This window comes from Conger conger, chromosome 5 (assembly GCF_963514075.1).
Source record: "Conger conger chromosome 5, fConCon1.1, whole genome shotgun sequence".
NCBI classification, from domain to species: Eukaryota; Metazoa; Chordata; class Actinopteri; order Anguilliformes; family Congridae; genus Conger; species Conger conger.
The window spans coordinates 53,019,725-53,047,551 of record NC_083764.1 but is presented as its reverse complement, the minus strand read 5'-3'; the positions used below and the strand labels follow the sequence as shown (position 1 = coordinate 53,047,551).

General features: G+C 44.8%; 2 protein-coding genes across 2 annotated transcripts in view; one reads left to right on the top strand and one right to left on the bottom strand.

The window, feature by feature from the left end:
* Nucleotides 1-2,336: 2,336 nt before the first annotated feature.
* prkci (protein kinase C, iota) lies at nt 2,337-26,695 on the bottom strand. The gene is made up of 18 exons (XM_061244095.1): nt 26,364-26,695; nt 17,598-17,719; nt 14,891-14,980; nt 13,568-13,618; nt 12,894-12,979; nt 11,656-11,793; nt 11,188-11,245; nt 9,497-9,552; nt 8,908-9,084; nt 7,920-8,017; nt 7,542-7,628; nt 7,154-7,289; nt 6,934-7,021; nt 6,607-6,732; nt 6,086-6,165; nt 5,892-5,981; nt 4,535-4,650; nt 2,337-4,395 (listed from the first exon to the last, which is right to left on the bottom strand). Exons 1-18 carry the CDS (start codon nt 26,441-26,443, stop codon nt 4,308-4,310), a joined length of 1,767 nt encoding a protein of 588 aa, XP_061100079.1. The 5' UTR covers nt 26,444-26,695; the 3' UTR covers nt 2,337-4,307.
* Nucleotides 24,974-27,827, top strand: part of phc3 (polyhomeotic homolog 3 (Drosophila)) — a 24,886-nt gene continuing 22,032 nt past the window's right edge. The window contains exon 1 of the mRNA XM_061244086.1: nt 24,974-24,992. The gene's annotated coding sequence lies outside the window, so the exon portion shown is untranslated. The remainder of the gene's footprint in view (nt 24,993-27,827) is intronic.

The window sequence follows — 27,827 nt, the reverse complement described above, 5'->3', positions numbered from 1 at the left end:
TTGTGTAAGGTAAATTAATCGCTCACGTGAACTATTATTGCTCCAGTCCATCGTTCATTAATAGTAAAACATAAAATTGTACAGAGTCTGGGAAACAGCTGGGAGCAAAGCGATCTTTTCCCGTATCGATCCGAAGGCTGGTGGGATGCTCTCTTTGTCTGCGGCCAGCTTCCATTAGTGTCTCTGGGACGTTGCTTTAAGCACCCCCAGGAGAGCAGGCCTCAGTAGGAGCTTAAGATAAATACATTACAGAACAATGAGATAAATTTGTGGTCCCCACAACACGAGCATAGAGGAAGCAGCCATCAGGACCAAGCACCATGGTATTAGCTTGTGAGTCTATACACCACGGAGTCCACAGAGGGCTATAAATTCTGACGCGCCACAACACAGGATGTCGGCTGTCTGAATAAGCAAGTCTCCACCTCTCCATGCTTTGGTCATTTTCATGTGCCAGTGCATTATGGGTTGGGTTCATAAAGCATGCAGGGGACCATAAACTTTCTCCTTCAGCGCTGACAACAGGACATGGTGCGGTCTCAAAGAACAGAAAATACAGGCGATAAATGCATGTCAACCTTATTGCTTCAATAAATAATATTCAGTGTCGAATAAACTCCAGGTTTTTCCTTGGGAAAAAAAATCCACTTTAAGATTCCTATTAAAATCCAACAAAATATTTCAGTCCGCTCTAGGAAAACACTATTGATTATACCAGGACAATGTATAGATTAAAGGCACAGTGAATGAGATTGAAATAACACTAGGGGTCATGTTGGCTGTGGGTTTTGCTGCCAATTCCTTCTATAGTCAGGATTGAAGTAATTAATTTGGCAGGAAAATCCAAAATGGATCCGCACCTGGTCCTGCAGCATTTTCTCTACAAAGGGATCAGTTTGTTGCAGAATAGACTTTATTTGTCTCTTAATTAAATCCAGCAAGCAAAGAACAAGATTGTTTTTGAGATCTATTACCGTTTAAATCATGAATCAAAAGTGACCTTCAAGGTTATTGTTTTTTTTTCTTTTTTTCTTCTGCCTGAGATTCCCAGAGTCCCAGTGCAGCAAGAGAACCCTGGCAATGTCAAAACCGCGTTTAATCCAACGGCATCCCACAGCCGCGGGGAGACAAGGACATTGCACACCTATAAGGTCCCTCACACTAAGTCGATGTCCTTCCCAATGTCATTTAAACATATTTTCCAGAAAGTTCCCTGGGATTTGGAGGGGTTCCACACACCATTCCGCTCAACTCATATGTACTGTATATTCGCTCCGGAGGAAAGCATAGTTCATTGAAACACCAGTGGACCAATTTTTAACAAATTTTACTCACCAAATAAAGAGCCATTCTAGTAGCTGAATACTTTATAATTATATTCCAAGTCTAAAATATGTTGATTTACTCACCAAAAATGCATATTATTTACTTTAATGGCCCTGTGCAATCAAAATCAGCATTTGCCAATAATTACATTATATACAACAAGCCAAAGCGAACAAATGCTGCAATATCATGGTTTGTTTTGCAATTGTTAATTAATAAAGTTATAAAACAGACTGTATTTAGCATTGGTCTTTTGAAGACAAAATTTCTTATGGACGCTGTGTCCATTTAGTGCGCTGCCCACCAGAAGTGAACTTTCAGTGCCAGCACAGACATTGCATCAGACCTCCAACTCTCATGTTTAGAAATGACATAATTCACAAGAATGTTTCTTACCCCATTTTAGAACTGGGAACAAGTAAGCATACATGCTCTCTGGTGGCTTAAGGAAAACTTTAAACGCAAGTGATTGCACAGGGTTCTTGAAATGTTTTAATCTCCAGATGGCAAATAAATTTGGCCTGATCGGTGGATTTTTTTTTCTCGTTCAAGCATTAGCTGTTGCTTTTGGTTCTTCTTAAAACCACAATTTCGTTTTTCAGTAGTTTCCTGTAGCAAAACCTCCTGTCTCTGGAATCCCCTTTGGCACATTAGCACTGCGGCCAAGGGGGATGGCACAGAGAGAGAATGACCTTTCAACTCTGGTTGAGTGTGGTGGGTGGGGGAAATGCCTGTGGTCACATGACTTAGTGAATGTTCAGTAAGCATTAAAGTGCAGCTCATGGATAGAGGTTGATCACACTGGTTTAAAGTGCTCTTTGATCTTGAGAATCCACCCTATCCTTACACAGGAAATAGGGAGTAAATGCAGCTTCTGCGACCTCAGATACAGTAAGAATGATACTAACTTGAACAAAACGTCCTATTAATTAATTTTTTTTTCTTCTATTATCCACACTAAATCACAATGACTATTGCAGCTTGAGTGTAATGGAACTGCCACAGACTGGTCAGACAGGTAAAGGGCTTTTTTTATTTTCATCGCTATTTCACCCATTAACAAAATATGAAACAATGTGATTTTTGTGAAATATTGAACAGAATGTAAATAAAAAAAAATTAAAAAAATTAACATTGTTTTAAAGTAATTAAGCAGAAAAGTTCAAAGTGAATTTGGTACCCTTGTCAACAGGAGGCCTCTCTGGTTTTTGATTTTAAAATGAGAAAAGAGCAATAAAACAAAACAAGAAAAACAGCGACAAAGGAAAATATCGCTTACCAAAGCCTCTTCAAAATGTGTGAATTTGACAGTCAGGATTTTCACACTGAATGGAATGTGCATGTGTACATATGCATATATATACACATATGTGTATGTGTATATATGCATGCATGTACAGAAATCGATTTTAAAAGAAATAATACTTACATTTACCTATTCATATTTTTACAAGTCAGCAAGATGTACAGATATAAACAGATATTTAGAAAACAATTGACTGAGTATCAAATTTTCAAGGAATATTGATTATTTGATTGTTAGATCCCCATAGAAGACAATCCTTTCAATGTACAATAAGGTCCCGCAGTCTTTCCGTTTGCGTGTTGGCCGCAGCACATACGCGCTTGTTTGCGCGTTGATGCCGTGAGCGATGTTAAAGAGCGTCTGGCCACACTCGCACCAAGTATCAGGTTTCCACAGTGCTGTTGTGAAACACAGCCAAGAGAGCAGGATGGGACACACTGTCCTGAAAGAGGAGCACCGATGCCCCTGGCCTTGCCTCGTCTAGCCCAGACCAGCCTGCACGCACGCACAAGGAGCGACCTCCCCGCTGGTTTTGTTTGAAAACAACAATTCAAACTCTAGACTGGAGGATACATGGAATGCAGACAAAACAACATTGGTGAACTTTCAGTAACCATGATATTTCCAGGGTAACCATACATAAATAAAACAAACAGTGAATAAGAATATAACGACAGCATTAGAAAAGGCATTGTATTGTTTAAAAACATTAAAAAGAAAACAAAGAAAACCTGTATATGAACTCTGACAGACAGTGACCTCTTGGATAAGTACTGCATCCTATACAAGATGTGCTTTGGGGAGCACTGCCAAGAACATTATCATTTTGTCATTTTAATTTCCATTTTTTGGTCCCATGTGAAAGTGTCTGTTCTGTGCAGCCGCATTTGACTCTTAACCATCAGACACAAAGCCGTTCTGGCTGTTCACAGTTAGTCTGCATTTACATTAGTGTTAATTGGCTTCATTAGAGAAGGCTGGCTTGCAATGGGCAGCCGGCCTCATTCTAGAGTTTGGCCCAGGTACCGTAGATACTAGTGTGAGCTGCTCTGGTTCCATTTAGGACCAAGACACAACACTTGCATACATTGTATATAGACCATTACATCATTAAATAAAAAAGAAGATACCTCATTTAAAAAAAGGCTAGCCCCCCCCCCCCCCCCAATCTCCTGTCTATGGGCTTGGTGCTGGTAGAAGGTAGCTTGGAAAATTCAGAAAGCGTCCACTTCAGATTTGTCCCTCGCAAGTTTGGCTGAAAATGAAAAAACACCCATGTCCTTCAGAATTCACAGATCTTCACCAGTGACAAACTCAAAGTTTTTATGTATACAAATAAAATATGTACTAAACCCCCATGTTTGAGTAAAGTGATGGATGTTCCTCCTGTATAATGCTAATACTGGCTTCTATGACCTTTGACCTTCATTGGTCAGCATTCAGGAGGTCCGTTTCATCATTACATCTTTCATTGGACATCTTTGTGGGATTACAAGATACAGAATAAAGACGGTTTGTTTAAGGACTAATGGTTCTCAACGGCAGAGAGGAAAATCAGTTTGGCAGGTAAGGCCGACGGGAAACTTTTAAGACGCCGGCTTGGCAGCCAGCAACTCCCAAGCAGTAGGACCCTTGAGCAGGCAGGACTGTATGGAAGGCAATCGCGGAGGTCCGTTCAGACGCACTCCTCGGCAGACATTAGCAGAGGATTGATGTACTCGAAGCCTTCAAATTCTGACTGGTCGATCTTCCTGACAACATCGCTGAGAAAACAAGGAAATGAGACGTGGTTACACAAACAAAATCGAATGCCAGTAAAACAATTTATTCCCCCCCTTTTTTCTCGACTGAATTGAACGGGGAATTCTCTGGAACAGTAGGAGGGAGGGGGCAGACGCTTACTCATCGTCCGGCGTGAGCTGGATGGGCTCGCTGGTAAACTGGGCATCGAAGTTGTCCAGGCCAAACTCCCCAGAGATGTTGGGCTTGAACGGCGGGACCACTTGTTTCTGTTCCATCTGAAACCAAACCACCCGAGTGAGTCAGGGAAGTTACCCAGCACGAACCACTTTCTTAACCCATTATGGACTAAGGTGCCCTATAGAAAACCCATAGAAAGGCCTAGGAATCAAAATGCATTTCCGTCTGTTAAGGGAGATGTAACACGCAGGACACATCAGTCTGTTGAGGGAGATGTGATTTGCTGGTTGTATCCGCTCATAAGGGGTTGAGAACTCCATGCACTCCATACAACGGTTTAGAGAAAGTATCTTCTCTTCTTTCTGAATGACAGGAATTTAGTAGCCCACCAGGGATGGATAACATTGCTTTCAGCCCTTCTTATTATTTTTTCCACTTTATTCAGACAGTGGGAAACAGGGAGAGATAAAGAATAAGATAAAGATAAAGAAAAGCTAGAGTACAGAGTGCGGCATGCTGGGTAATTGAACCCCCAGCTGCAGGGGTGGGGGTGGGGGGTATCGTGCAGATATTGTCATCTGCAGCATGGATGGTGCAGTCCTCACTGTTATGCATTAAGTGAAAAACAGGTATGCAGGAAATCATATCTAAACTCCAAAATAATAATTTAAACAGGTCAGAGCCCTAGAGGTCACAATCAAACAGACCGAAGCTCTCCATATTACTGCAGTGACACAAGCAGCTTGGCTCTGGAGCAGAACTGTGGGCTCACAACCAGCAAAGCTCCCCCTTCAGGTAGCCTGCAGGAGCGCAGGCCAGACAGGATAACAGCGTGTCTAAGGGGGAAAGCGCAACCTGAGCCCTCCAGACTGTCTGATCAGCACTGACATCCCAGCTGTCCTCCAGACTGAACAGGTGATAAGAGATGACCACTGTTCCCAGGGCCGAAGGCTTTCTGTGTAACCACATCCAGGATAACACCAAAGGAGGGGGGAAAATCTGTCCAGGTGCACAATCGTCATGTCTACGATTTCACTGCAATATTCACGACAGGTGCGCATTGTTCATAAATGTGTCATAAATACACAAACCCTTTTTCTATTGTTTCAGCTTTTCGGAGCACTTGCCCCAGTTACAAGATACATTTTCCTTTTATTTCATCTTATGAATACTGTATGAAAATAGTCTGGTGGGGCATGTACGGACAAGCTTGTTTTGAGAAGTGCATCCTTTTACGGTCCGAGATACGCATCTCTGTCTCTGGTAAAAAAACAACAAAACAAACAAAAAAATAAAAAAATAAAAACAAGCTGGCGAATGACGGAAAGCGGTGACTCACAAGGTCCCAGTCGACGTTCCGGAAGAAGGGGTGGCCCATGATGTCAGCGAAGCCCGTCTGCGGATGGCAGCCCAGCCGTTCTTTGGGGTCCTGGAGGGGGAGAAGGCTCGCATTACATCATCTCTGAACCGGGGGGAGGGCGTCTGTAAATACGCCCTTTAGCATTGTGCAACTGCGTCAGAGTCTCTCTGCACCTTGTTTAAGAAGCCCTTCAGTACGCTGGCAGCCTTCACAGACAGGGACCTGGGGATTCTGATCTGCTTCTCCAATATCACTGTGAAAGAGAGAGAGGAAGCACGTTCTTTTGAGTTTAACTCACCTTTATTGTGGGACTACAACAAAATGGCACAAGGCGCAGAAAACCACAACCTCCCACAAATCACAAGGAAAGAGAGCGAGAGAGAGAGAAGGAGACAGAGGGACAGACAAAGACAGAGTGAGACAAAAAGACAGACAGAAACAGGGTAAGACCTAGAGAGAGAGACCAAAAGAGAGCGTGAGACTAAAAGAGAGAGCATGACAGAGAGGAAGTGAGAGGGGTCAGGGAATTAACGATATGCCGCCAAAAATGACACTAAAAATATACACTGAGACCACTACACTTAAAATAACAGCACTACTACTACTACCATTACTACTACTGCTATGAATAGGAACAACAAAACAACAGAAGTAATAATAATAATCAGAAAATCTTTCCATTTGCAGTGTGTACCTTGGAAGAGGTAGTCCTCTGTGTTTTGGTCAGGATTGTCCGAGCTCCCCACGATGTCAAACGGCGACCGACCCGCCATCATCTCGAACATGAGCACGCCCAACGCCCACCAGTCTACACTGAAGCCTGCAGGGGAACACAAGCAGGGGTTACACAGCCCACTCTCAGGAAATCTCAGGACATTGTCTGTGTGTGTGTGTGTGTGTGTGTGTGTGTGCGCGTGCATGCGCGTGTTTTCGTTTACCATAGTCTCCTCACAGAATCTCAGGACATTTGAGTGAATGTGTGTGTGTGTTTCAGTTACCGTGTGTGTGTGTTTTTAGTTACCATAGTCCTCTCCTCTCAGAATCTCAGGGGCGATGTAATTGGGCGTCCCGCAGAAGGTGCTGGTTGTGTCTCCAGGCCGTAGACCCTCCTGAACAAGGACAAATATTACCCACAAGCCCTTGCAAATGCCCAACAGGAGGCTGAACCCCACAGTGCTGTCACAAGCTGTAATCCAGATTCGTCAGTTCAGTGTGAAGACTGGACGCGGAGCGAGGCGCACCTTGCACATGCCGTAGTCAGTGAGTTTTATGTGTCCTTCGGACTCCAGCAAAACGTTGTCCAGCTTCAGGTCTCTGTATATAATGCCGCGCTCGTGAAGGTAGTTCAAGGCCAAACTGATCTCAGCAGAGTAAAACCTGGGGGCAAAAGAAAGGCACATGTTCTTACCCAAAACCCAGAGCAATATAATAAAATAAAAAACATTTTAGTGAATAAATTCAAGTGAATAAACAATGTTCACAAATAAACAGTGTTCACCACATTTCCAATCCATTCTTTTAGATTGACTCATAGGTAAATATCAACCTCTCTATGCCCCTGCTGAAGAAGAATGGTACATTCAGGCCAGTGAGAGGGGGACTAGGCAAGATGCGAATCTGTGAGCTCACCTGGCATGTTCTTCCGGAAGTTTCCGCTGCCTCTGCATGTGGAACATCAGGTCGCCGCCATTCACATATTCAATCACAAAGAAGAGTCTGAGAGAGGAACAGAAACAGAAGAGAACAAAACTATCATCAGCCACAGAGCCCAGAGTTCTTAACCAATCCCCCAGCACACAGACAGGGACATGCGTAAGCAAAACAAACAGATCCATATTTTTTGCATGCGCACACACGCACACAGACAGACAGGCAGGCAGGCAGGCAGGCAGGCAGACACGCGCGCACACAGATGCACACACAGACGCACACACAGACGCACACACAGACGCACACACAGACAGACGCACAGACACAGACACACAGACAGGCCAACCCTGCCCTCACCTGCTCTCAGTCTGGAAGCAGGAGTGCAGTCCCACCAAGAAGGGGTGGTTGGAGGCCTGCTCGAACACATGCTTCTCTGTCTGGACCCAGTCGATATCCTACACCGCAGAGGCCAGGGTGAGAGAGGGGGGGAACCCACACAGAAGCACAAATCAATCCAGCATCAAAACAGCGCCTATGCATCAGCAGGAGACGCATCGGCGGGGACCCGTCTGCACTGCACGCGCACCGGAGAGACAGACAGAGGTCAGACCCTTTTCCCAATAGGCCCCAAGCATCCCAGAATGCCTGGGTAATGACCTGGGTCTCAGAAAAAGAGACAGAGGAGGAGTCCCTATCGACTGTTCGGAAAGAAAGTACAGTACAAATCACAGCACGGAGGATTGATTTCCTGCCAATTGCCAATCATTGTTAATGAGGCTCATTGATGGCTGTGTCTCCCATTTTGAAGGCCCACACACACATCAGTGTTCTCTTCCAGGTTTTAGTCTCTGAAGCACCCACAGCACATTTGCAAAGAGCAGTGAAGTAGGTTTTTAGAAAAAGCCACCGACACTGCACTCAGAGCCCAATTCCTGCCCACCCCCCTCCCCTCCCCTCCCCTCCCCTCCCCTCCCCTCCCCTCTTGCGGACAGCTCTCTGTTAACATTTAGTAACTTCATCTGATAATTACACAAAAGCATACGTCATGTCACGAAGGAAATCACTTTACAAACCAAAGTCATTTTACCTGGATCAGTATGGAACACAAATCAAAAGCTCCAGGATGATACGAAAAGCTCAAAAACACGTGTGTGCGTGTGGACCTTTAAATAGGACAACCTGTACAAAACTTGAGACTTAGAGGCACTTAATAATCCTTACAAAAGAGACACAGTGGTATTTTGTCATATTTGTATTACCATAATCTCATATACAAAATGGCCACCCCTCACCCGTTATTGATTTGGCTGACGTGGCGGTATGCGTTTCGCGGCCGCGCTCTCACCTCGTCGTCGTTCACCAGCTCCTTCTTCACCACCTTCATGGCGTAGATGCGCTCGGTCTTCTTCAGCCGCACCAGCAGGACCTTGGCGTAGCTGCCCCGCCCGATCACCCTCAGCAGGTCGAAGTCCACCAGGCCCAGGCTGGACGCGGCCTTCCCGCTCTCCCGGCTGCTCATGGCCTGGTGAGGGAGGGCGGGCGAGGGCGGTCAGAGCGCACGGTTGAACAGGACAATGCGGTTGAGGGCGGCCAGACCGCACGGTTAAACAGGACAATGCGGGCGAGGGCGGTCAGAGCGCACAGTTAAACAGGACAATGCGGGCGAGGGCGGTCAGAGCGCACAGTTAAACAGGACAATGCGGTCAAGGGTGTTCAGACCGCACGGCTAAACAGGACAATGTCCACAACTCAGATTAATTAATATTATGATGAGCCAATCCTGTCTATATGAAAAGGGGGTACATTACCAGGTTCTATGACACACCACAAGTAGGAGGGACATTACATTGAGACAAAAAAATAAATTAAATTAAATCCATCGCACCAACCTAGCTGAGAAAGAAAAGAAGAAGAAAAAAAAGAAGCCTCCTCACCTCCTTCTCCTCTCCATCGTTATTCAGGCTCTCATTGGACGACTTGTACGGAATGACTGCAAGAACAAGGGGCAGACGTCAGACTCCCGGTTTACATGATTACACCCCCCCCCCTACATACGAGTCCCATAACGCCATGGCGCTAATATGCGACACACACGCTCACGTATTCAAAGGCCCAAAAGCCACTTTTACATTACTCCCGCATGTGTCGGGGCGTCCTCAGGGTTCAAGCGAAGCGTCCTTCGACTGCGCTACAGCTGAGCACTTTAGCATTGTTTCATCATCATCATTAGAGTCATTACACCGCTCTGCAGATGCGGTCCCCCAGGGGCGTCGCTACCACTAACTACGCGTTCATTACATCCGCCCGCGTGATATCCCACAATGTCTGGAAGGAAAACGACGCTCGAACAAAGCGGCGGGAAGAAACACATCCGTTCATGTAAATGAGATTGCGATGAAAAAAAAGAAAAAAAAGAAAAAGGAAATTAATGCAGTCGAGGCCATAACCGTGTTGCGGTACGGTGTAGGAAATTAGTGTGGGAAATGATGAGGGCTATTAACGAGATGAGTGGCGTGTAAACCGATGGTGTTTAATGACCCATGAAGCGCAGGGACCGTGTGTAACGCACCCACACCGGCAGCCCTCTGTACGTTAGTAATGCCGCAGTAAAAAACGTACGCACAAACGCCTCAACTCCACCCGCTGTATTCCCACTGGAATGGTGCAGTACAACATACCAAAAGCCTTTCATTGAACAGCTTTGAATGGCCTTTAAAAGGGACACAGTGCTGCCCCGTACTACAGATTCTAAAGCGGGAGTGCCAAATCCCACTCCTGGAGGGCCGCAGTATTTGTGGTTCTATCAGCAGCGAAATAAGGCCTTGAGAACAAGGTGTGTGGACTCTCCAGCCAATGAAAGATGTGACTTCATCACTTCTGCTAAAACACACTAAAACCCAGCAGACACGGTTGCCAGGGTTTAACACCCCTGTTCTAAAGCGTGACCAGATGTTTGGCTCTCTATTCCAGGAGTAGCCATGAAGCTCTGTCTCTCTACTCTTCAAGGTAACATTCAGATTTGATCTTGTGGATATTCATGAAAGGGCCAATACTGATGGCCATGGATATCCTTGTATATCCTTGGATACATTCCTCCCTCCTTTTTTTCCCAAACCTTTCCCCGTTTTCTCCCAATTTGGTAACAATCGTACCCTACCTATTTCAATTATCTGTGTAAGCGAGGATACACCGTCAACGGTGGATCAAGCGATCCTGAGAACGACACAGCGCCTTCTTCAAGCCGTATCATCTCGCCCGTGACCGTGATTCTGAGACGCCCGGGGCGCTGTTGTGCGCAGCGATCCTCCTAACCCCTGCCGAGTCCCTCCCTCGGAGCGGCGAGCCAATTATACTGCTCCAGAAGAGGCGGCCAAACTCGGCTTTGGCAGGACAGGGAATCGAATGTGCATCAAGGTCCGTTACTTTAGCCACGCGCCACCGTGGTACATTTCTACATGACTCACACTGTAACACAGCACGGGGAACTTCAAGAGTAAGGCAGTATAAAGGGAAAAAGTAATGCAGGACCATCGGTTTACTACATAGAGAAATCTCCAGTCACATGTGCGCTTGCTTCCACGACAACTTTGAAGTCTGGTAAACGCCAGCGCTGGAAAAAGAGTACCTGGTTCTAGGTGATCAGTCGGAGTGGACGGTTCACCAATCGAGCCCATGATTGGTTCCTGTGAAAAGGAAGCACCTTTCAGAGACAGTACACATGTAGCCTCACTCAAGAGGTGGGGAAAACTATCTGGGTTCAACCAATTAATATTTCTTTATCCACATTTAATAAATGCTTAATGTTCACTGTCAATGGACTAAGCGTGTGCAATAAAGAACATTTTTTGTGAAGGAACTCCAACTCTGTACATGCAAACATGGATTACTCTGATACACAATCCAGAGTTATATTTAGACTGCAGCGGTTCAAAATTATTGGAAAGGATCAAAGTCTCTGGGACTGCCACACATTGTAAGGTCAACAACATTATGCATTTCACTAGAAACTGGCGCCGGTCTGTAGACAGGTGTTTGGGAACCATGGATAAAGAGCACGGTGGGTTGCACAGAAAGCCTCCCGGGGCGGGCTCACCTGTATCAGGTGCCGGCCGCACTCCATGGTCACCAGCTTGTGGCACTTCTTGTGCACCAGCAGCTTGCAGTTGATGCACTTGTAGCCCTGTCTCCCCAGACCCCATATCCTGTCCGTGCAGATGGCGCAGTGCGCTCGCTGGGGAGGGCATCACACCGCACACATAAATCAATTTGTTCGCTCCCGTCGCCTCTCCCATAACTCCTATTACTTGGCAGGCTGCGGGCTGCGAGTTCGCTGAAAAAGTTTGCAGGGGAATATTGGCTACGTGATTTGTGGAATGTCCTTAAATGCTCTTTCAGACCGAACTCGGCTTAAAGGTCCCGTATTGTGGAAAATTAACTTTCCCTTTGCTAGGTGGATTATAAAGTACTTGAATGTGTTATAAAAGCACTGTGAAAGTATCAAAACGTAACAGTCGGCAAATACATCCACATAAACGTATGAAGAAAATGTGCGCTTTTGAGCCGTTTGGACTTTTCGCTTTAGCACGGCCCGCCTTGTAGCAGAAAACAATCCATTGTCAAAGGCGGGGCCCGTTGGAAGTTCGTTGGAGCTAGCCAGCCAATCAGAACAGAGGTTCATTGATACCAATGAGCTATAAAGACAGAGTCACTAAAACAGCCTGTTCCTGGTGAAGCTCATAAGAGGCACTGGAGAATGGACATGCAAAACTGGACAGAGATTGTTTTTGGTACTTAAAACTGCACAAAGATCTTATGAATATCAGGACCTAAAATAAAAACACTGGAAAGTTGTATAAACCTTTGGGACCTTTAAAGAAACCTGCCCCCTCTCAGGGTCTCATTTCCACACTGGTCTCATTGTTTTAGGCTTTCCTAAACCCAACAGTCAAGTGCTAACACCATAACAACCACTGTTCCTGCATTATCAGAGTGATTGGTAAAAAAAGAAAGAAAAAAAGTCAGAAAGTCAAATATTGTTTTTAGTATTTTTGCTCTGCCTTCAAAACCATGATTGTCCTTTACTTTCTAAACCCTCTACAATCTCTCACAACTTTTCAAGCACTTTCCATCAGACAGCTGTGTAGGGTTTCTACGAGATCAGGTGTGAAGCAAAAGTGCCCCCTGGGGGCGACTGAGAGAAGTGACGCGGAGCAGATGGGCAGGTATGCGTGTGAAAGGGTTAGGGTTAGGGCGGTTTGTTTACATATGCGTACAGAACTGTGTTTTCCTCTGTGGACTGGCTGAAATGAAATGTGTCTAATGGTAAATCACCCTGTTGAATCTCTTGGCCTGGAAGCCGTGTCCATTGGCGTAGTAAAGCTTCCTCCATCGCCGGGCACCCCTCCGGTATATGGACTCTGAGAAAATGAAGGAAAAGTCATCAGGGTGACAACCACTACACCCAAAATATACCTCCAACCCACTTCTCTGAGGTGCTGTCCTCACACAAACAAGCACAAGCCTACACACAGCTCCTCAAAAACCTCAAGCACACAGACACATGCTCTGTGAGCCGGGCAATAGGCAGAGTTCAACAAGCACCGTTTCATTGAAAACCAGGCTTGGTTCCGCTGGAGGGTGTCGAATTAAATAGTGCTAATTTAGAGACAATTGGGGAAATTAAATTAACTGCGACGCTTTTGGAAGGCAGAAAGGCAACAAGAAAGAAACAACACAGACGTGCCCTGCGGTACTTTAAAAACCTGCAGTTATAATTAGTCAGCATTCAAATGTACATTAATTGCGGCACATATAAAACATAAAAACAGCGAGAGCATAAGGCAGAGGGGGATAGGAGGAGAGTGGAAGAGAAGAGGGAAAAGGGGAGAAGGTAGAAGGAGGGAGAACAGGACAGGGAGGGCGAAGCAGACGCTCAGAGGGGCTGGAGGGGGACAGCAGATGGGGACGCTGAGGGGAGGGAGAAAGAACGAGGGATGAGTACTCACTGTCCTCTCCGGGGCAGGGCATGCCGGGCTTCTCAGGGATGCAGGGGAACACTGGAGGGGAGAGAGAGAGAGAGAGAGAGAGAGAGAGAGAGAGGGAAAGGGAGAAAGAGAGAGGAGAGAGAGGAGAGAGAGGGAGGGAGGAGAGTGAGAGGGAGTGAGAGAGGATGAGTGTGAGAGAGAGAGCATGTGAGAGAGAAGAGACCAGAGTGAGAGAGAGAGAGAGAGAGAGAGAGAAGAGAACGGAGAGAGAGTGAGAGAGAGAATATTATGTTCCCATCCTGTGTACTAAAATGCATTACAAAATATGTTGTGTTTGTTGCTTGTGCATGTAAGCAAGTCAGGTTTGTGATTATGTGTGCGTTTGTGTAGGTGCATGTGTTGGGAGTTGTGTGTACGCATATCTCCTCTCATTAGCTCTCAGGCTCCTCCTTCCACTCCCCGGGCCCACCTTGGTCTTGACCTCGGTGACCTCCTCCACGCTCTGTTTACACCAGCCCTAATTAACATCTCAGGGGCTCAGCCCAGGCTGCCACCAGCCAATCGGATCTCTGAATGCCGTAGATAGGGGGAGGGGTGATTTGGGCAGCGTCAGGGGCTGCTAGCTATCTGCACACCCGCCTCCCCAAAAAAAAAGCCCAGATGGAGGTTTCCATGAGGCTGTGACAGCAACCTCGGATGTAAAAATGCGCATTGATGAGTTGGTCATTAAGGGTGTTCAAGAAAACACACCACAGGCTGCAGGGAGACAGATCTTGATTGGGGGATGTAAAGTGGGTGGGCAGAAAATGCAGGAACAGAGCCTTGGGAGGGAGTGGCCAGGGATTGGGTACAGTGGAATTTGGCGAAAAGAGTCGACTTCAGTCTGTGAGAATAAATTACTCGGTAGTGACTAGGGTAGGGTTGCAATGTTGGGTGTTAAGAGTACATTTTGAAACTCAAGTAAATTCATCTAAGGAGTTGTCTTTTTAATTTTTTATCTGCACTCTTGAGCACAATGTGGTCTCACTTTATTGAAATTTTAGACATAAAATCAAATCAATTTTATTGCTGTCAAAAGGGTTGAAGTACACACAACAGCACATTAAAGTCCGACCGCCGACGGCACAGGATTGGGTATCTACACCAGCAGGAAACGTACGCCATAGCAACATCAAGTGGGCAGACTGGCCGAAGTCGCAAGGGCCTTCTGAAAATAACTCTCTGACAAACTTCCCAGCTTTAGCGCACTTCCCACGCAGTATTCCGCGCCCACGCGGCACGCTGAGCTGAGGGAGGAGGGGGGGGGGGGGGGTGGGCGGGCGGTTCACGCCGCCCCCGGCTTACCATGGATGATGAGTTCGGAGTCTTTGTTGAGGTCGTACAGACGCAGAGCCTCCTCGAGCTCCAGCTGGGAGGATATGGTGCAGGGATCCCCTGAGAAACAACCAACAACCAACACAGCCGGTTAGAGTGAAAACACATACTGTGTTTGAGTGTTTGTGCGCGCGCACTAGAATACAAACATGTTCAAGTCCGTCTTGTAATTAGGGGCTGACAAACAACGACCAGCGAAATCTACAAGCGGCTACAACGGAAACGCCTTTCAGTACGTGTGTGTACAAATAAACAGTCAAACAAACCAAGGAGCATTTAACAGACTGGAATAGACGGCGGACCTCGACCGAATTCTTGGTTATGGGAGAACCAAGAAGATGAGGATGGATAAACTAAGACAGGGATCATGAAATCATGGTCCTTGAGGCCTGGGAGCCAGATGTGAAGACAGTCTGGCCAATCAGTAGCACGAATTGTATTGCTGGTTACCGGGGAGAAAAGAAAACCAGGGCCAGATTTGGATTTGAGGTCCAGATTTGATGAGTGCTGAACTAAGCGATTGGAATGAACCCCAGGTATGACCAAATGACTTGGAGCCAGGCTCCACTCTGCTGGTACAGAAGGGGCTGTGTTTTGTTGGCCTTGGCAGGGCACTGTGTGGTACGAGACATCCCTGGGTCTGCTGAGCAGGCCAGTTCATCCTGTCTGACTCAGAGGCCCCTTTAGGTGTTTCAGGAAGTAGTTCAGGTCTGCAAGCCACAGGAGGTTGTACGCTCTGGCCGACATCACGACAGACAACAGACTGTTGCTTAGCGTGGCAAGAACCTCCTGCGGCTAGCTACGTAGCTCTGGGAACAGCCCCACCAAGTGTACGCAAGTCAATACGGCCGAGGTCTGGAGAGGCATCAGTGTTTCCGCCTTTCCAAGTCTCCCCTGTATTTAAGCCTCTCACCTGTCAGGCTATACATAGAGGCGCAGGCTGTAATCAGCCCAAAACCCAGACGTCTGGCCTGAGGCAGGTGTCAGACTGTCTGTGAAGTATGGATTCCTGGATTCTGTTCTCCGACCAGGAAAACAAAATGCAGGGAATGCATTTAAGCCAATAAAACTCCTGCAAGCGCCGAGCATGTGACTCATCATAGATCTGAACACGCTTCCTGTTCCCAGCGAGTTCCTGGGCCAGGTCATCGCGTCACCACAGGTGCTCTCATTAAATGCGTACCACCCGTGACTACGTGTTTACGGGTCTCTTTTTCCGTCTCACAGCCTTCTCCGAGTCTTCTTCCAGGGGGTCGCTTGCTCCCTCCCCACACGCACAAGCACACAGAACTCATTATTGAGTGTCAAACACACATTATAACGTGCCTTCCTCGGAAAACTGTTCATCAATGTACCAAGTTATCTTAATCAAAACAATTTACTTGTCTGGAAACAATATGTATTTGCGATGCAGCACCCTGAGGCAACAATGCACCACAACGAACAAAATCTGATGGTGAATTACTTAAAACAAATTCATTATTTAAAACAAAGTAAATTTTTCTAAATAATAATTACACTAAGCATAAGACTGAAACTCAATATTTATTTCATATTAAGACAGAACTGTTTTACTGTTCCGCTACATTAAATATTCAGCTGTGGGAAAAAGGGCCGTAGAGTAAATATGAAGCCAAAACGTTTTCTACCTATGATAAGGGGTGACTGCTAAGCTATTCTACGGCATTTTCAGGAGCACAGGTGTTTTTACCTGAGTCTCCGCTTACTGGAGCAGCTTGAGCTTTTACTGGAGTTAACTGATAACGTCCCCTCAAGTCACTCATTACCAAGCCACTCATCACAAAAACACACACAGGTGTGCAGGCTGTGGCCGTCTTTATACAGCAGGGGTTGTTCTAAGCCAGGAAGCAAGGGCGCGCTAACCTCAGTCGCAAGGGTAGTAACACTGCAAATAACAGCGTTATCCTAGTGCTTTCTGATCATTGACAACAATCTTATTTTCAGGTTTAACGGTTTGAGATGAAGGTAGAATGGCACGTGTATAATTATGTTGCATGTGTCAAAATGATGGGCAAGCCACAGAAATGTTAGAAAATTAGCTAAAACTCTAAATTTCCTGGAAACCCTCGGTAGACGTTTTTGTCCCCACTTAGCCTCACGTGAACCATGTCTAGAGAAAGATCTGTACAGTACGCATGTGTGTCGATAGATGTAATTATGGCCGAGACATCTTAAAAAGTATAGCCAACTCATCTACCTTTAGTTATAGTGAGCAAGCTAAGCGACTATGAACTTAGCTAGAAAAATGGTTTCATCCTTTGTTTATCTGCAAATGTCTTTCCTTGGAATTCTACATTCCCAGGCAAAGAAGGAGCCATCCACATTTTCCAACATTCAGCGATAGGATCAAAGTTAAAACTCTCAGCAAGATTAAGATTGTCCATGATTTGGTGGTGACAATTCACATTTTCACATTTAATAAAAGACCACTTTTTTCCAACCAGTGCTGCAGATTGGCATTCTGACAGTTTATATAAAAAAATTTAAAAACAGTCTTGTTAGATATATTCTTGCAGCAGGGCCATTTGGAAATGAACCTGGGGCAAGTAGAATGTTAAGTCCTGCATGCTACACCATTTTTTCAGCTACGGGGACAGCTGTGAGTGAAATTCAAGCACTCTGAAACAGAAGGGGGGAGAGTCTGAAGATGCGGCACCTTCCTCGTCGATCCACTTCATGGTGAAGAGCTGGTCGTTGTCCATGCAGCACATCTCCCTGACGTCAGTGTGCAGCCCCTCGTAGGAGATGGACGGCTCAAAGTGTGTGATCATGATGTCTCTGCACAGGGAACAGACAGAAAGGGTGTGGGTGAGGGGGTAATGCATACGCTACTTTGGGTTAACCGAAAGCAGAGGTCATAAAAACGTATTCACTTCCTTAGGTCTTGGTTTAATAGCAGTGATACAAGAATCATCCGACCACCCATTTGCTGATTATAGATAAATTACACATTTTCATGTCCCCGACACACACACACACACACACACACACACGAAAGAGAAATTAGAAACATTAATGGTACAAGTAGGTTATGAAGGCCATTTTGTGCTGAGCGATTATCCTAGCTCTTATTGGTGCTAGAAGGCCCCTTTGCCAGCAGCAGCAAGTGTGGGAGGGACGGTGGATGCAGGCTGTATCTGACCTCTCGGGCCAGCCCCCTCATGCTGTGCCAGACAGCCCACATAATGGCAGGGTGGGGGGAGGGGAGGGGGGTCCTGTGGAGAGCAGACTCGAAGCCACAGGAAGGGGTCGAGGCTCTAAGGTCCATTGCTCTCCATCACATGATCCTCCCTTCCTGCTCTCTCTCTCTCGCTCCCCCTCTGTCCCTCCCTCCTCCGTTCTCTCTTTGCACTCGCCTCGCTCTCCCCCGCACTTCACCACCCCTCCCTCTCCGCTGCATGCGCAAGCATGGGATCAGCAGCCCATCTGAGGTAACGGGGATCTCCTCTTACTCCTCTTACTCTTACTCTTACTCCCCCCCCCCCCCCCCCCCCCGAGACCACCACAGGTACAACTGACCTTAATCCTCTCTGTGAAACAAACAGTCTTCTCCACTTCCTTTTTCCTTTGGAGGAAATTGAGAACCTGGGCTACAGGTTCACAGTATCAATGTTCGGACCCAGAATAGGGACTACAACAGATGATTAAAACCAAACAACCCACAACACAGAGACGGTAACTGTGACGACGACTCCTGCCCTCCTGTCAACCGTTCTGCTTGGCAGAGGTCCAGTTATACATGGAATGTTCCAGGTCATGACCCACGCAAAAAGAAATCATTGGGACGTGACCCAGAAGTGCAGAGGCCGAGAGAAAGAGAAATTAAGAAAGAGATAGAGATGGAGAGATAGAGACAAAAAGCAAGAGGTCTAAGCTCTGAGACGGCTTGCTCTGACTGCTGAGGACTACCCTCCCATCACTACCCCCCTCCCAAGTCGGTTTTTAAGGCCTACTGAAAGGGCCCCAGCCCTACAAACGCATGAAGACCGGCCACACCATTCAACTTTAGGCTCCTATTCACCCACTGAGATTCAGGGACCGGCCATTTCAGCAAATCTCAGCTGTTCTGAGCTTGCATCCATTCGCAACCCTGAATTTATGACTAACAAATGTCCACAGCATACGAGATGAGTGCTGAGGGTCAGGGGCCTTCACCATTTCTTCCTAAACGGAGTGTATGTGTGTTTTTGGACCAGCTTTGCACACATCAGGCTGCTATTGTCTTCGGGAGGCTGGGGTCAGCTGACGGAAAAGGGAAAGCTCGACGGTGCGATGGCATAATGACATAATACCGCACTTCCAGGAAGCTCCCACACACTCTTTATATCACCTTCGTTAAGAGTCCAAACATTGCGCCCACAGGAATTAATTTACCGGCTACTGCAAAAAAGAACACGCGATGCAGGGAGTCGGGCTCGGCACACCAGTAAAAACTCCCACAGGGACAGGACGTAAGAAGCCAGCCGTGCTGACGTACAAGCCCAGGGCAGTCTTCCCTGCAGGTGGCGCTTGCGCACTGGGCCCTCTCTGAGTCCCTCTGCCTCGATGTGGCGGAGGGCAGGAGACGGGTGCCCGGGACCTCAGGTTCGGACAACAGCCGGCTCGGGGCCAGCCCGGATCTGCCATTCCACTCTTCCCAGTGGCCGTAAATCATTGATGCCGCCCGCAGCGGCACGGAGATAAGGCGGGTTATCCGCTCCGGCAGCCGGGGCTGGTTGCGGCTTTGTTTCCCCACTGGAACCTTATCTGTGAGCCTCGTCTACCGTTTCCACTCCAATTACTCAAGGCATCTAGAGAAAGCAGCCTGCTAATACAAATACTTTCCTTTTTTTTTTTTTTTTTTTTTTTTTAAACAAGGAAGGAACCTTTGATTCCCTGGAAAAGAAACCCTGACATCCAACCCTACCCATTGGCACGAGCACTTGCTTAAAAACAATTCCGTCTTTTGAAGCTCTGGATTTGACAAGGGGATTGGTCAAAGCCTGGGGTTTGACATCAAAACCCCACCCTCCTGCAGTCGGCAGTCAGATGCCTCTCTTTTGGTTGGACGCTCCAAGCACTGATAGACCAGCCCGGCAAGGGGCATTCAAGGCATCTGCTCCTCCACATGGATGCAGGCGATGAGACGTCCAACTCTGGACACCCAGTAGATGTGCCAAGCAAGTGAGCCATGATTGGACAAGGAACAAGGTGGACAAGGAATCACCTCCCATCCGTTTCCATGTGTAGACATTAAGTGGCTCACTGGGAAACACTTGATTTGCTTGTGCAATGTGCTATATTCTAAGTAGTTTAACACATCTAGGTGTAAGTACCAAGAAATAAAAGCTGAAATTCTGAAGTCTTCATACTTCCCATGTTCATATTTTCATCTCAACCCCAAATGTATTCAGTGTATTGGAAAAACAAAAAAATTGGCCCTGCTGTTCCAATACCTTTGGAGGGGATTGTATATTGGGATTTATATATGACGATATACGAAAGAAGAAGGCAGCTTAATCCTTTTACACAGCTAAAACTGCAATTCAGTCACCAAGAAGACATGTTAATGTTTATACACTGTTCAAACAAAAGGGGGACCCTTCAACTAGAACTTTCTGTACCTGTGTGGGAAATTCTATCAGGAGTAACATCAAGCTGCCTTCTCCAAGAGGGAAAATTTCAACAAACAATGAATGCTCAGCTTCGGTGTCCAAAAGGCACATTTCTGACAAGGTGCTGAATTAATATGAGTAATGGGTGATACTATGATGCTGTGGGCTAGTTCTCAGCAGTGGCCTTAACAAGTGGGATTTTTTGGTGAGTAAACGAGACTGGACAATGTGCGAGACATCGGCTGATGAGTAACTGAATGAAAATGCCATTATAATCGCACCCCCTCTGCTGAGAAAATGTAGACAAACTCTGTAGACACACAAAAAAAGTGTTTGGCAGTCCACCTGACCACCCACGTTATGACATCACAAACAGACCTTGTGCCTTGTTGCCATGGCAGCACTTCGGGAAGGGAGGTGGGATTTCCGGGTGATGGAGAGTGAAGCTCTTCCCAGAAAAATTTAAGTTAGAGAGGCAAAGTGGTTCACTCAACCACCCTGCCCCTTAAACCCCCCCCTTACCAAAAGCCCCCCTGCCCAGCCCCATCTGCTGAACAGAAGGTCACTCATCATCTGCAAGTGCATGGGGGGTGGAGGTGTTTAAGAGCCCCTGGCGTTACCCCCACAGAGATCAATGTGACAGTTTGGCACAGTACTTGCCAGAGGATCAGGCTCTCACCTGGCCACCACAGTGCGAAACCAAAACACAGAACAACAGGAAGAGGGGGTACAGTCAGCCTAGCGCCCTCTGTAGGATGCTTCTCAAACTTACACTCAATATACACACAGTAAAACACTATCAATCGTACTTATGTACAGAAAAGGCAGGCCCTCAAGAATAGAAGGTATGAAGGATAAGTCAAATGTACTTAATGTTACTGAACTTGAACAAAGATTCAAAGACAGCACCACACAAAGCTGTTTTAAACGACATAAACCCATGTGGTGGCAAAAGGATAAAATAATACTTAGGATTACGGTCAAGGAACAACGGTACCGATTCACAGTGACTAATCCACATTCTTCCTGTAAAGTTATGACTTTAAACTAACTCAAAGCAGATTCGAAAAGCGACCCTCTGAGCTGATAGAAAAGCATGCGTCCAGAAACTGGAAGTTTCACAAAGAAACATGCCTGCCTTTGACTCCTGCTTCCTTCTCAAAAGCGTCCTCCCCCACCATACCTTCCCATTCCAATCATTATTTTTAATGATTTGTTTTTTCTAATTTTCCATTAAGCTGTTGGTTCCTTCTGTTTTTCAGAGAAAAGAAGGAGTCTGTCCACAGCAGTCCAGCGTGATGTTCCATCCCTAGGTGGCTCACCACCATTGTGTCAGTGAGCAAGGCACATAGGCGATTTTGAATTGCTTCAGGAAAATATCCAGCAGTATGAATGGACTGTATATCTACAAATAAGTGAGCTGTGCAAGTCATTAGCCAGCCGAATGTCTAATCTGAAGTGTGTGGAAAGGGGAGCGGGAAAAGACCTTGAAGAGGTAAGCGACTCTCTGGCAGGCCCTGTGTGAGAGAAGATGGTGGCACGCACAGCTGGCGGTCTGCTAAAGCGGGCTGCGGTGTCACATTTTTGAGCCTGCCACAGTGCGTTTATAAACAGCTCAAAGAAATGTCTACCAACACGCTGGGCTAAATTGTTGGTTTCAAACCAAGTCCACACCCGCTCTTTCTTCCAACTGTAATTATAGACACAGTGAAGGCATCTATGAATTGAATTCCAAAGATTGTTTGCAAGTGTGGAGAATAAGCTTTTTCCATGCCTTCAGCAATCAGGCAGGACTCCTGCAATCTCATCATCCAAATGATTCAAGAAAATGGACAAAAACCACAATATAAACGAATTATGTCCTCCTGGAAGTAGAGCAGAAGAAGGTAAAGTATTTGGCTATAAAGGATCTATCCAGCGTAAGTGAATGGTAAGCGTTTCCGTGTGTTTCACTGGAACATGGAGCAGTCTCTGGTCTTCGCTGGCTGAGACATGGCCCATTTCCTATATGCTGCAGGTAAGCCATCATCCCTACCTCCGACACATCTAAATCTGAAATCTGACTTGTACCAGAGTATACCCGATAAGAAAGTCCAAATGGAACCACAGCTGAATACTGGTAAAGCACCGGTAAAAAAAAAAAACAGCAGAAATTGAAAGCTGTACGTTGATTTCAAAGTTAATTGAGTTTCTTTAGCACAGCAAAAAAAAGAGAATAATGTGTATGTCTGCCCACTCAACCAGGAGACTTGACACAACCATGCAATATTTTAGAACATTTGCTGGCAATCTCCACCTTTATGTTTGACGTCTACTAGCAGGGAAGTGCACACTGCAGTGGCTGAAGGTCATTTACACAGCAAGTAAGCCTATATGCAACTTAAGGTGAGGAGGCATTGATTCCTTGAGTCCTTCCATGTCATGTGAGAAACTAACTACTCTTCCAGCAAGTAACCATATATGACCCATTCTATCATATCATAATCAAATTCAGAGTACACACAGTTTTTAAGCTTTTAAATGCAAGATGTCAAAATTGAAGTATCTGGAGTATCTGAGAAGTACCAGTCACAGACAACCAGCTGCATTCATGGCTACATGTTCATATGTTTGCTTTCATGTTCTGTATATCTTAGTGTCAAGAGAAAATATTCTGAGTAGATTTGTTAGCCCAGTGTCGGTAGTCTCCCAGCCTCACATAACTCTCGTGACGAATTTCGGCTAAATAAAAACTGAATCAATAAAAAATAGAAATAAAAACACAACCAACTTGAATGTTAACAGTGATCATTCGTAAATAATTTAAGATGGATGAATGAATGAATGAATTAATGAATGAATTAATGCATCTGTCAATGAACAAGTGCTGCTGATTACTTTGTGGAAATGACTGGAACAGTGCATCGTTACAAAATGGGTTCCTTCTGAACATAATCATTTGTCATAATATTTGTGAGTAAATTTATAGACTTGGAATGACTGTCAGAATGTTGTACAGATCGTTCATTGTACTGATTCTTCATTGTATTCAGTGTTGTTTCCAAAGACAATGTTTTTTGAATATACAAAAAAAAGAGCGTAATCTATAATGTAATTTATCGCAGCAGTCCTAGCATTATTTTAATTAGCATTTTTATTATTTCTCAATTAGGGATTACCAGTAAGAACTGTAGGTCTTTCACCGTAAAATCCTTTCAACTCAGGAGGCTGCATGGATGCACTCTTCTGCCAAACAGCCTCCAGTGTCCAGTAATCTACTTAGTCACACTATTGTTATCTGATTGCATTATATTATCATTATTATTTTCACTCTGCCAAGTTGATCCGTGCAGTCTGTGTCGGAAGGGTCGTAGGTGCACAACTGACCAGAGGAGTCAGGACAACGTGATGTTGAGATGAAACTCCAAGCCCCAGGCGAGATCAATCACCCAGGACTACCCGTCACATTTATCATTAACACAGTCATTTGATTTTGGACTGTGGAGCTCATCCCTGTACAGAGAATTTGTGCTTTAACTAGGGGAGGGTCAAAAGGTGTATACTGTATGAACTCATCAAATACTGCTGGGCTGGGCTATATTCTCAAGTAATTCTACAAGTAAGCAACATTGCTAAACACAGTGAATACTAAATAACAGTCTCCAGGATGCTGACATAGGAAACAAGTTGACTCAAGAGTCAAACCATGACCATGCATGTCCTGAAGTTTACAATTTCCAATTCAGTAATTTTGCACAGGGACTTACAATACTGCATTTAACACGGTAAGAAGCTACAGATAATGAACTCTGATGGTGCGATGAGTAGGCTTGTTCTGTCATTGCCACAGATTGAAGGAGGCTCCAGACTGATGGACGGCAAGCCACTGGGGATGTTTCCAGTTTTTGTTCAGTCTAATGTTTATTTCTAGAGCTGGATGATATATGAGGCTAAATTAACACTGGTGACCATGCGCTACATCTATTCATCAAAGTGAAATACTGAAGAACCCAAGTATAGAGTTGCCTTCATTAATTTGAGATAATTGATTGAATTACATAATTAGGGGCTCAGATGGAACTAATTGCAGAAACATCACAGCCACTCAAACAGCATGGCTGACTGCACTATGCCACCCCATTATGGCTACGACATCAGGTAAGTCACAATCTGGTTGATGCCAGAAATCCAGGAAACAAACACACCCACAGGTGAACTAGTGACAGACCTGTTCAAAACATACTTATGTTCAGTGTATAAGACAATGATTAAATAAAATGTAAAAATATAGAAGAGCAATTGGACCAGTTTCCCAGTATTAGAGCTGACTCACTGACAGATAAAATGTTCCTAATTACCATACTCCGTTTAAGACGTAGCTCGGATTCTTCAGAGATTATTTCATAAATAGTTTACATGCCTTGTTTTGAGGGCAATGCTTTCAAGCTGGTGAGGAAGGGAGACTACTGGGGCGTGAGGTAAGAGAGCGGGACTACAAGTCTGGCAGAAGTTACTCGTATGACAAGTTTTTCAGGTCGCAGTACTGGGTATCTAATCATCACATAGAAATGGCCATCGTTTCAGAATAGATTAGGCTAAATGTTATATTCTGTACAATTACGCGCAAACACTCGATTAGGGGCATGTGTTAGCGTAAATTATGGTTAGCAACTACAGTACTCGGATGCAACGGATTTAATGTTTGATGATTTAAAAAGTGATTATGTATGGCATTAAAATTACCTTAACGGGAGGACAGCAATTAACAATACTTTAAAACCTCACAGTGATTTTGGTCTGGTTAGCTAGCTAACAAGTCAACTCTGCGAGCCTGTTCTTTCTTTTTCTTAAAAACCACCCTCCACTCCTGCTAATTAAGTCATCATGCAACTGAACTGACATCGATTTCTGAATAACTAACTTAACGTTAGCTAATTCATATCACTTCTTTAAATTTACCTTACGCCGTAAATGTTAAATTAACAAGCTAGCTAAGTAGCTAACCGTTAGGCCAACTATAATCATTCAAGCAGCATTATAATAGTTAACCAGCTAGTTATTTATACTACTTCTGATTATTTTGAGTCATGTGTCAACTAACTTAGTCAAACTTCGCCTAATTACAATAGATTTTTTGCTAGTCCTCACTATTGATATGCAGTTAACTTGTTTAGCAGATCCAGCCAAGTACTTAACGTTAGCAGCCTGGCTAATGCAATGTAACGTTATGAGCATTCCTTCAAGCTAATGTTAACAGTTAATATTCGACATTAAACTTAACTTGCTGAACAGACTATGCATTTTCATACGTTAGACATAACGTTGCTAGTTGGCCTTAGACTAGCGAACAACTACAACTTGGCTAGCTAGCTTGGCTAGTCTAACTAGTAACTTTTTTCAATTCCAAATTCTATTTACGTTAGCCAACTAGCTAGCTAGAGCTATTCACAGTATTTAGAGCTAGCTAGTCTAGCACTATCAATAGCAACCGAACGATACTCAACGTCAGCTAGGCTAAGGTTAGCCGGCTAACGTAAATTAAGTTTCGTTTCCAAGCTAGTTAAAGACAAGTTGGATTTTCTGAGTCAGCTTCAAACTAAGGTTAACTAGCTATTATCGGAGTCAGTTACAGTTTGCTTGCTGGCTAACGTTGGTGAACTAATTCACGTTAGCTTCGTCACCTGCCTAACCTTAAGTTAACATACTTTAGATAAATTAGCTAACGTTAGCAAAGATTGTAAGCATCGTCTTACTTCCAGAATAGTAAACGAGTGAGAATAATTATAACACTTTCAGTCCTCACACAGAACTAGCCAGACTAGCTTACACAATCACCAGTTACTACTTACCCTTTGTAGTAGGCTTTTACCCGGACTTGATGGGGATTCTCACCGGGGTGGGACATAGTGCTGTCCCGCAACGTAGGCATCACAAGCCCTCGGTTTCCGAGCTTTACCTACAGTGTCTAGCCACCTAACCTGTAAGCTAACAGAATAATCACCTCTTCCTTACAGTGAAGTATACACTCTAAAAACGTTCAGTCAGCTTTCTCTCGCAGTGTTGTGTTAACTGACCAGCTAATATTTTGGTTAACAATCCCTCACAGAAGAACTAACTTCGGTGGTCCTACACACCAAAACACTCCCTACTGACTGCAGAGGCCTCGCAACCGACCAATCCAATCGAGGAATGCACGTTAGTAGGGGGAACTAATCTTTCGCTTATTACAAAAATAACCATGAAACACAACACATAATTAACAGTCAAATAAAAACAATTACAATTACTGTATTCACACAATGTATGTTTGTTTAATCTGAGAGAAAATAAAAAATAGTTCAATATTTGTGAGACACCCTTCGCTGATGGTATGGATGAGCTCACCAGCATTCCGATTATACCAAGTTAAGTGTAACTTTAGAAGACAAACGTCTTCATTCAATAGAACATAGGCTACTTGAAAAAGCTTGCCATCGTCGCTGATTATGTGCAACTATGTGAAATACGCTTATGTTGTGATCACAGCATACCCCTACATCAAGGCATGTTTTGCTTTTCAGGTTATAATGTATTCGAAGCCTATTAAATTGTTACCGATCACCGAATTCCAGATTTGGCCAAATGTTTTAAACAAAAGTTGTATATTGCTAAATCAGAGATTAGCAATATAAAATATCATGGACGTATTTTCAATGCGTACCAGGTCGTGTAGCTACATTTACGTTAGTAGAACCAGACTCTCAGGGTGTTCAAGTCCAGGCTTGACGCAGTCAGTGCTGGATATTCACTGTAGTTATAGTTAAGCCAAGGCTGTATTTTTATGGCCATGTTACGTATCTGACATATTATATTGAACATGCATTTCTGTAGTCTATTTTTGTTGTTGTTTTTCAGCGATAACTGCGATTTGTAGCGTTTCCGGATACCATTACTTCACACACTGTATGCATCGACAGTATAACCTACTGTATGCATCGACAGTTTTCTGTAAGACATGAGCATATACAGACAGATTAGAAGAATCGCTATAGCACTATACGTCATGTTATTAGCCTCCATTATTATATCATGTAGAGGTTACAAGACTCTTGACTGGAAAAAAAGATCAAATGATAAAAACGGTGTTTTACCCGGGCTATTTTATTTATCATATTTTCATAGACATAAGCTTATCGGTTTACAGCTGCATAATAGTACACTGTCTCAATACAATCAGTGAAGTGATTATTTAATTTGGCCATACCCATACCCAAATATAAATTTCTATAAGTCCAACACATTTTGTTGGTAATGTAGCTACTTATATTATTTCA